Below are 10,506 nucleotides of genomic sequence, written 5' to 3'. Positions count from 1 at the left end.
TGTGCTTATCACGGAGATTGCCTAAAACATTTTAAATGTATAAAATCTTTAAAACTAATAACCACCACTTAAAGTAGAAATTTGTTATACTCATGAACTTTCCTCCTATATTGTAGCCCCTGTGATTTCTTACATTCATATGCAGTGGCTTTGCTTTATGACATAAAATCTTCCTCGGTAGTCTATTCAGTCATATTTCTTACAAATTATGAGAAAGAAATTGTCTCACTATTTCTGAAATGGGCAATTAAAATTTGAAACTACTGCCTTAGTGACCAGCTCAGCAAAATGATAACAATCTGGCCACTATGAAAACTTTCTGAGTGTACTGTTAAAACCATAATCAGAATAAAAATTATTTATTTTTATATTTAATATGTGTAATGTTGGAGGCATAAAAATATGTGTTGTTTGGGGATTTTTTAAGTGATTTTAGGGGTGGAACCTGGGGATGGAACCTTGGGCATTTTGCATGCCACAAATAGGTTCTATCACAGAGGCCATTCTCCACTGAGCATGTGTTTCTTCCCTGCTGTTTAAATCTTAACTATCTATGTGCTTAATTAATTACTTCTGCAGAGGTATTTGTTAATTTTCTTTAAATAATGAGGATTTCTGTTAAGTATTCTGATATATACATATTGTTCAAATATATGTTGAATAGTTTTATACCATGGCATTTCCTCATTCAGTTAGCAGTTATGAAGCACATGTGAGTTCAATACTGTCCTAGGTATGCTAGATTCCAATATTAATTAGATTCAATGCTCATCAGTCTTAAGTAATAGGAGAGTAGCAAATGAAAACGTCAGTTTGCAGAAGAAGAATGGAAGCCCTTCCTTCCCTGGAACCACCCAAGGGGAAAATCCTCAAAGTACAAACAAGGAGGACATGAGGACTATAAAAGACCATACACCATATGGCCAGATGTTTTGGGAGCTCTTTCCTCAACTGACTCGCCTAATTCTATTCTTGGGAGGGATTTTTCTTTTCCTTAATAAGCTGTCTATTTCTATTCCATGTCTAACTTAAGAAGCATACATGGCCTTTTCTCCACTTCTCCTTCTAGCAGCTGCCAGGATTGTCACCCAAAACTGAGTTTTTCTCTTAAATTCTAACAAAAATGTCCCTGAGCTTCCTTTTAAATGCATTTCTAAGTTCTGTTAGTAATGATAATAAGAACGCGTTTCCCCAGTAGTATTACACTCTGTAACAAAAGCCTGACCCATATATACATAGTATACAATCTGCTGTTAAAGGCCTCAGTAAAAAAATCTGCCCCCAGGCATTCTCTGGTGATCCTGTAGACTCTTTGTTTCTATTTTTCAGACAACTCTTGTTCTTCTCCACCCAGATAACTGGTTCTTTGGATACATGCTAGTCACCACCTCCAGGAAGCTGTAGAATCCTCTCCCTATTACTGGTTCAAGGTTTTCTTTTTGGTTCTTTGTGTTTTGAGACAGAGTCTCTCTAGGTAGCCCCAGCAGTTCTCAAACTCATAGAGACCCAACTGCCTCTGTTTCCCAAAATGGCATGGGCCACCACACCATAACTTCTTCTTGGTTATTATCTTCTGGAAGGGAAAAAATCAGCTGAGAGACACATACAGCATAAGTTTATTTAGAAAAGCAAAATATATACTTTAGAGAGAAATTGGAGTAGACAGACACACAGAGAATAGCGCTTTGGACTCAGACTTGTAGATTTTATGGATATTTATGAGGTGGGTGGCATATTCATGGAGGTAAGGTGACCTTTTGCCCCTTCCCAAATCTTGATGATAAGGCTCTCCCTTTAAGGATACTTCTTTCCATGGTATTTTTGAAAGGCCCACAAGGAGAAATTAGAATGTAAAAGATATCATGAAGCCAAGGTCCTTTGAGGATGCAGACCCTTAATTGGTATGCATGTGGGGACTCTGGGGAAGCGTCTGGTGCCTTGGTTTCTAATACAGCAAGAGGAACCTAATTATTGCTTCAAGGGTATTTAGCCACTGGCAACACATCAGTTAAGATACAGCTACAGTTAGCCATGTTTTTCTCACATCTCTAACTCCTTGAGTTTACAGTTTTAAGGCGATCCTGAATTTCACCTAAAATAAAAACTTATATAATAATTGATTGTAGTTTCTTGGGTTATTTTACACCATTTCAGTAGGCAGTGAACTCTGAGAAGGAGTTTCCATCTATTACACTCCTTCCCTCTGGATAATATGTGTGAGAAAAAACATTGTCACAGGGAGATTATTCAGTTGGTAGGACAGAAAACTAAATATAACTGATGAAATCTACTGGTACCCTCTAATGTTGAATAAGGTCAAGCTAAAGTTTTTGGATATTTAATTAATAAAGCATACTTTTGAAGTTTCTTTGAGATATAAATGACAGACAATAAAATACACATTTAATTTTTCAGTTTCAGAAGTATTTTTATATTTTTTATTTAAGTTTTTACTGGCTCTTAATTTACAATGAATAAATTCATTCAGTTTTTAAATACACATCTACATAATACTCATAGTTCACGGTTCAGCACATTATACTATTGACACGCTTGTCCTTTACATTTAAATCCTTAATGACTATATTAATATTTGAGGTAGCTGGTTGTGGTGCCATGCAACTTTGATCCCAGCACTCAGGAGACAGAGGCAGAAGCAGAGGCAGAGGCAGAGGCAGAGGCAGAGGCAGAGGCAGAGGCAGAGGCAGAGGCAGAGGCAGAGCAGAGGCAGAGGCAGAGGCAGAGGCAGAGGCAGATGGATCTCCAAGATCAAGGCCAGTCTGGTCTACAGAGCTAGTTCTAGGTCAGGCAGGGCTACCTACCAGGGAAACCCTGTGTTGAAAAACAAAAATAAGTAAATAAACAATAGATAAATAAATATTTGAGCTATAATGGATTCTCACATTAGTGTTTTTTCCCTTTGAGTTCCATAAGTTCTTCAATTTGAAAGTTCTGAAAAAAATAATCAAAATGAGTAGTAAATATATAAGCCACCAAAAGGAGTTTAACTCATGCCCATTTGTACTCTATCCCCCAAAAGATCAAGTGAGAGAGTTGAGAAACAGACTTATGTAGATGTCTGTCTTGTCAAAGCTGCTTTCCTGGAAGTTATCTGGCCACAGAGACAAGTGTAACAATTCAGGGTACAAAACAGCAGCAGCACTTATGTTCACTAATTTCAGCTGGGTAAACTGATGTCAGAAGAGGAACCTAGTGAAGAGCTTCTGTGAATGTAAGAGAACATTCGAGTGGAATGTTTAGCAAATTAGGTCCACAAGAAAGAGGAAAGGGTAAGGATGAGTGTAGTAGAAGTGTGGACCAAACTACCCCTTTTTCAGTCACCATACATCTCTAGTTCTTTTTATTGTAAGGAGCAATTAATAACCAATCACTGTGAATTACTTGCGATTATTTCTACCAGGCTATAGTGCTCCCTAGTCTTCATTAGTGGAAAGAATGATAGTGTGTGTGTGTGTGTGTGTGTGTGTGTGTGTGTGTGTGTGTGTGTGTGGTATGGACATGATACTACAAATTTTATTGAAAGTTATCCTGAATATTTATAAGAAGCTTACGTGATTTGCCCTTTGATACTTTATTATCCATACCACTGCCTATTATAGAAGTTCTTACTCCTTGTTTACCATGCTTTTAGTTTCTTAATTCTTGTGAAAGATTCAAAGGTGCCAGTGTGTTAAAATTCTTCCTTGTGGCAAAAATTTAGTTCATGATCACATAGTGCATAAGTTTTTGTCTTTATCCTTACAAACTTTATTATTTCTAAAGTTACTTAAGTCATATGTTGATGATAACTTTCAGTGAAGATTTCATATAATATATGGATATGGTTAGTTGGGTGGTGTGTGTGTATGCCTGAATGTGTTTGTAGCAATTTATATTCCATCTCCATGCGACTGATATTTTAAAACTGGTTTGAAATGTCTTTTACATTTCTTTTATTCTATTTGTTAATTTATTTTGTGTCCAAGAATGAACTTTCTGCAATTGATTCTTGTTGCCTTGCGATACTAGGATCCTATTTTGTTTGGATATTAAGCAGATTGAGAATACTGCCTATGATCTTCAGATTATATACCTGATTTCTCATCATCTCCTTCCTTGATTTACCAATAACTGACAAAGGAGAATTGAGGTCTCCCATTACCACTGGGAACTTTCCCATGCTATTCTCCAAGATTGGTCTCACATGTTCTAACACTGTCATTGGGGGACACATGTTTGGGAATATAATGTCCTTTTGGAGGATTGACCCCTTTGTCACTGTGTAATGTTTATCTTTCTTACTGGTCATTTCTTGATGTGACATCTGATTCATTTGCAATTAATGCACCCATTACAATTTTTTTGGAATGAGTCTTTCTTAATACTTTTTTAAAACAACAACAAATGCTGTATTGACTATGAATGACTTACATAACAATTATAATTGGTTTTCACACTCCACCCAGAATGCTAGTGGCTTATAGGGAGTACCTATATCATATCCATTTTAAGTGAGTGTTGTTGTAATCTCATCTACATGAATCACAGCCACAAGCAAATGTTTTCTTTTCCATTTTTCTTTGTTTCTGATTGCTCCAATTTTGACCCTCTGGTTTTATTTTGTTTCTAGATTTAAATATTTTATGCTACATATGAATGTTTTACTCTCATGTATGTATGTGTATCCTGGATGTTGTAGAACTGGAATTATGGACAGTTGTGATCCACCATGTGGATACTGAGAATTGAACCCAAGTCTTTTGCAAGAACAGAGTTCTTAACTACTGACCATCTCTCTAGTCTAAGATCTTCTGATTTTAATTGAACATTTTATGTGATTCCATTAGAGACACTTCTAGAATATTTGTTGCACTATTTTAAAATAACTTTTCTTGTGATTTCCCTTGGGTTTTTTTCTGGTAGTTTGAATAAGAGTGGTCACAATGGACAAACATGTTTAAATGTTTTGTCCCCAGTTAGTGGAACTCTTTGAGAAGGTTGAAGATATGTGGCTTTATTAGAGGATGTGTGTTCTTGTTGGAAGAGGTATGTCACTGGATTGGGCTATGAGGATCATAATGGCCACACAACACCAAGTCTCCTTTTGTCTCTATCTAAGAGTGTACATTTCTGTCTCTGCCCACCCAACAAATTGACGATTAAGATGTAAGACTCTCAGTTATTCCTTCACCACTATTGGTGCCTGCATGCCTAACCATGAACCCAACAATGATGATATTAGATTAATCCACTGAAACTGAAAGAAAGCCCCAATTTAAATATTTTCTCTTAGAAATTGTCTCAGTAATGGTGTCAACTCACTCCACCAGCACCATGTCTGCATGCCTGGAAAGATGATCCCAAATATGATATTAGACTAACCCACCGAAACTGTAAGCAAGTGTGAAATTAAATCTTTTTCTCTCAGAAATTGTCTCAGTCATGGTATCTCATCAAATCAATAGAATACTAACACTAACTAAGACACGTAAATATATATATTTAAGTCCACAAGCAAATAACAGTGCATCACTTAATTCATAGTAATGGTACCTAATAGCACAGTGCTGCTAAATACTCTGTATGTTCCTGACATTAATTTCACAAATTCACAAGCTACAAACACACTATACATTGTTCAGTAACACAGAATTAGAACACAAAACATATAAAATATTAAAGATGTCATTTATCTCAATCTGATCCATGATTGCCTTTATGGAAATGCAACATTTTGATTTGCACTATTGTTTTCTCCAGTCTCTTAAGAGTTTTCCAGGGCCAGTCTCTGAGATAGTTTTTTAAGTTTAAAAAACTTTCATTTACTCATCAGTGACAGATTTCCTGGATGTCTGATTATAGGTAGTTTGGGTTGTATTCTCTCTCTCAATGAGCATTTCGAACAGTTCAGTCCACCCTGTTGCACTGCATGGACTCCTGTGAGAAAACAAAAGTCACCCAAACACTGGCCCAGGTCAGTGCTGCTGTGGGGGCAGAGACCTGTCAAGGTATCATGGCTGATTCTCTGGGGGAGAGATTATTGTCCTGGACTGTGCTCTTCAATAGTCTTTTTCTGCTTACTTTTCTTGCTCTGGCTACAGTGTTCTCCTGTGATTTCCTTGTGATGTGACTTCTGCAGACTGTTGATTACTTAGATGAGTCTGGGTAGCTTGAAGTGACTGACACGGGCAGAATACCCATTCTCCAGCTAGGATTAGGTTATGACAAAATGTTTTCTGTGCAGGGTATATCTTTATTTGGGAGAAGGCTCTGAGGGCATTTGACATCAAGTTTTTCTTTTCTATTGGCCACGAAATGTAAGACCTCTTAGGGGACACAGAGTCCCAGGGGGGAGTGTAGAAATGGAGCAGATCAAAGCTCTAAGATTCAGTAACATCAAATCCACCGAATCCTAAATTAATTTTTAACTTGGAGTTCAGATTGATAACATTGGCAGATGTAAACTTGTTGAAACCCTTTTGCATCACTATCTATGATCTCTGAAGCTCCCATGAGCAAATGGTTTGGAACTGATATAAAAAACTGCATGTAGAAACACAACATCGTCTGAGGAAGGGACTCTTCATCCAAGAAAGCAGCATTTCTGTAGCAGAACATAAACAAACCTGTCAGAAGGAAAAATCCCAAGCACTGGCTCAGGTCAGTCCAGCTCATTTGACTCACAAAACAGAGACTAGGTGCCTTTCCTGGAATTTGAGATTTTAAACAGGCAATAAGCTCCCTAGGTTCTGTAGAGTTTCTACACATTTAGTACAATTTGGCATTTGCCCTAGCATTTCTTTTACTAAAGTGAGGCATAAGAAGAACAGTGCACACATGTGAAAGCAAAATCATCTGTATTTAGCAAAGCGACCACACGCTTGTAGGTGTACAAGCCAAAGCCATCTGTGTGCTCATCACAACAACCATTATATTGAAAATGACTGGCACTGTTCAAAGCTGTACTACTCTCTATCTGTTCATTCACTCTGAGTGTCACCTCACTAGTATTTTGGTCATCATACAGGTCTCGTTTTTAAAAGACAAGGACACAGGATTCTACTCCATCTTGTATTTTGCAAGGGAACACTGCTAGGTTTGAGAATGTGTGTTTTATGTGAGTCCTGTTTGCAGTGGGTGCTTTTCAGGCAGAGTGTATCAGAAGTGAGTAAACACCCCCACCTCTCAGCAACTCTGGTGTGATGGAATTGTGGTTACCATCCAGAACTAAGCCCTCGTTAACATGCTGGGAGATGGAAAAGGCCCAAAATGCTCAAGTGAATTGAAGGACAAAGAGTTGTGCTTAGCAGCAGAATGAAAATCCCTCCCATTTTTCAGATACCCGATAATACATAGGATACATTCTGAAAACTCATGCTCAGTTTAAAGACGAATCAGTTCAATAATTCCACAGCAGAGGGGTCCCTTAGATTTCTGTGCCTCCTTCCCCAAATCCTGTCTCTCCCTACAACTCGAGTCCTTGAGCTAAAGCAAGAAGTCCTCTCTGAACATGTTGGTACCTCCTCCACTCTGCACTCTGTACAATAGCCTCTTTGAGAAGAATGCCCAGGGCCACTACTTTTCAAAACATTGTAATTTAGCATCGTTATCTCTCACTTTTGCTGAGACACAGCAAAATACAGATAACCCATGATGCTTTCTAAACAAAATGGTCACAAACCCAAGGGAAAATGAGAATAGCAATCAGTGGTTAAGAATGTGATCTACATTTACGGTCTAATATAAAGAGGTTTCCAGGTACCTACTACAAATCTCAGGGCTTGAAACTCAGGATGTCAATACTCAATATTGAATACTGAATAGTGAATATTATACTTCAGCATAGCCATTTTCAAGAAAAAAGTATAGCTCGAGGTCTAAATGCATAAGCTAAGGCCCACAAGATTTGAGAAACTATGTGTGTTTCTTCCTTCATTCCAGCCATCATACATGAGGAACACACACACAAACACAACACACACACACACACACACACACACAGAGAGAGAGAGAGAGAGAGAGAGAGACAGAGAGACAGAGACAGAGACAGAGACAGAGAGACAGAGAGAGAAGGGGAGAGACATACAGACACACAGACACACAGAGACGGAGAGGGAGGGAGGGAAAGGGACAGACAGAGACATAGGTAAATAGTCACACACACACACACACACACACACACACACAGAGAGAGAGAGAGAGAGAGAGAGAGAGAGAGAGAGAGAGAGAGAGAGAGAGAGGGCTCCAGAATAGTAAGAATGAGTGTCTCAGTGTTCAACACCGTGGTCACATGATTCTAATCAAGCCAACACTGTATCAAAGAAGGAGGGCTGGGCTATTCACTCCCCTCCACTCCATCTCCTGCAATTCTGCTCTTGTGCCTTAGACACAGAAGTCTGTACAGGGCTGTGGTCGCAGGAGCTCTTCTCTCTGCCTGTGTCCAGAACCAATCTGCTGTCATGAGCAGCAACTCACCCCCGGCATGCATGGAAACTGACAGCAAGAGGTTCAAAAGAAATAGCAGGAGAACTGAGGGCCCATCGAAAGTGATCCACATCCACAGGATGCCAAACAGTGTCACCGAAAGAGAAGTTCTCTGTCTGGCGCTGCCATTCGGGAAGGTGTCCAACCTAATGTTACTAAAGGGGAAGAACCAGGCCCTCATGGAGATGAGCACGGAGGAGAACGCCAACGCCATGGTCAACTACTACACCTGGGTGACTCCTGTGCTGCGTGGGCAGCCTATCCACATCCAGTTCTCCCACTACAAGGAGCTCAAGGTGAGCAGACCCCGCAGCCAGGTGGGTGCCTCTAGTCAGGGCAGTGCCTCCAGCCAGGCCAGTGCCTCCAGCCAGGCAGGTGCCTTCAGCCAGTTGGGTGACCCCAGCCAGTTGGGTGTCCAGCTAGGCCAGGCAGATACCTCCATTCAGGTGGGTGCCCAGACAGGCCTGCCAGCTTCTGAGACCTCAGACCAGGCAGGAAATGTGGCCTCAGCCACCCCTGCCGCTGTTGTGGACACAGGGACTGCAGTGGCCAGGCAGAGCCCTGTGCTCAGGATCCTTGTGGAGAACTACTTCTATCAAGTGACCTTGGAAGTGCTACACCAGCTCTTCTCCAGGTTTGGCACGGTACTGAAAATCATCATATACTCTAAGAACAGCCGGTTCCAGGTGCTGTTACAGTATGCTCACCCGCTGAGTGCCCAGCGTGCCAAGCTGTTCTTGGATGGGCAGAACATCTACGATGCCTGCTGCACACTGCGCATTGCCTTCTCTGGGCTCACTGACCTCACAGTCAAGTACAACAATGAAAAGAGCCGTGACTACACGCGCCCAGACCTGCCCTCAGGTGACAGCCAGCCCTTGCCAGCCCAGAAAATGACCACAGCCTTCGGTGCACCTGTCGTGATCGCAGCTTCTCCACATGCAAGCCCTGGAGTACCTCACACCTTTGCATTTTCTCAAGTGGCAGCAGGCCTTGCCATGCCAGAAGTGTGCAAGGCGCTGGCTCCCCTGGCCGTACCAGAAGTGGTTGTGGCAGCGGCCGCAGCTGCAGCAGAGAGCACAGTCGTCACCTCAGGCTCCCCAGGTGGGGCGAACGCTGTCCTTCTGGTTGCCAACCTCAACCCCGAGAAAGTCACACCCCAAAGTCTCTTTATTCTGTTTGGTGCCTATGGCAATGTGCAGCGGGTGAAGATCCTGTACAATAGGAAGGAGAATGCGCTCGTACAGATGGCAGACGGGTGCCAGGCTGAGCTGGCCTTGAAGCACCTGAATGGGCACAAGCTGCATGGCAAGTCTCTGTGCATCATGCCATCGAAGCACCTGAGCGTGAAGCTGCCCCGGGAGGGCAAGGAGGACCAGGGCCTCACCAAGGACTATGTCAACTCCCCTCTGCACCGCTTTAAGAAGCCCGGATCCAAGAACTTCCAGAACATCTTTCCGCCCTCTGCCACCCTGCACCTCTCCAACCTCCCCACCTCGGTCTTGGAGGAAGACCTCAAGAAACTCTTCTCCAGCAGTGGGGGTTCTGTCAAGGCTTTCAAGTTCTTCCCAAAGGACCACAAGATGGCGCTGATCCGGATGGGTTCTGTAGAGGAGGCCATACAGGCCCTGGTCGACCTGCATGGACACCTCCTAGGCCAGAACCACCACCTGCGAGTCTCCTTCTCCAGGATCACCATCTAGAGGACCCTGCTGGGCTCACTGCAGACAGCTTCCTACACTAGACAAAAAGACACTTTAAAAGCCACTGGACTGACCTTGCCAGAGCCGAGATTGGTTATTGTTTTGAGAGAGAGAGAGAGAGAGAGAGAGAGAGAGAGAGAGAGAGAGAGCAGGGAGGGAGGGAGGGAGGAAGGGAGGGAGGGAGGGAGGGGACTGAGAGGAGGGAGGGAGGGTAGAGGGACTGAGAGGGGGAGGGAGGGAGGAGGAGAGAGGAGGGAGGGAGGGAGGGGAAAGGAGGGAGGGAGGGGAGAAGGAGGGAGGGAGAGAGGGAGGGGAGAGG

General features: G+C 42.1%; 1 protein-coding gene across 1 annotated transcript; it reads left to right on the top strand.

Annotated features, from left to right (window-relative positions):
- Window positions 1-8,459: 8,459 nt before the first annotated feature.
- LOC118237725 (polypyrimidine tract-binding protein 1-like) lies at window positions 8,460-10,255 on the top strand. Its single transcript, XM_035450282.1, has 2 exons — window positions 8,460-8,895; window positions 9,022-10,255. Exons 1-2 carry the CDS (start codon window positions 8,460-8,462, stop codon window positions 10,185-10,187), a joined length of 1,602 nt encoding a protein of 533 aa, XP_035306173.1. The 3' UTR covers window positions 10,188-10,255.
- Window positions 10,256-10,506: the final 251 nt, after the last annotated feature.

Source organism: Cricetulus griseus, chromosome X (genome assembly GCF_003668045.3).
Source record: "Cricetulus griseus strain 17A/GY chromosome X, alternate assembly CriGri-PICRH-1.0, whole genome shotgun sequence".
Taxonomy (NCBI): domain Eukaryota; kingdom Metazoa; phylum Chordata; class Mammalia; order Rodentia; family Cricetidae; genus Cricetulus; species Cricetulus griseus.
Note: the sequence above shows the minus strand (reverse complement) of the source record. Positions and strands in the feature narration are given on the sequence as shown.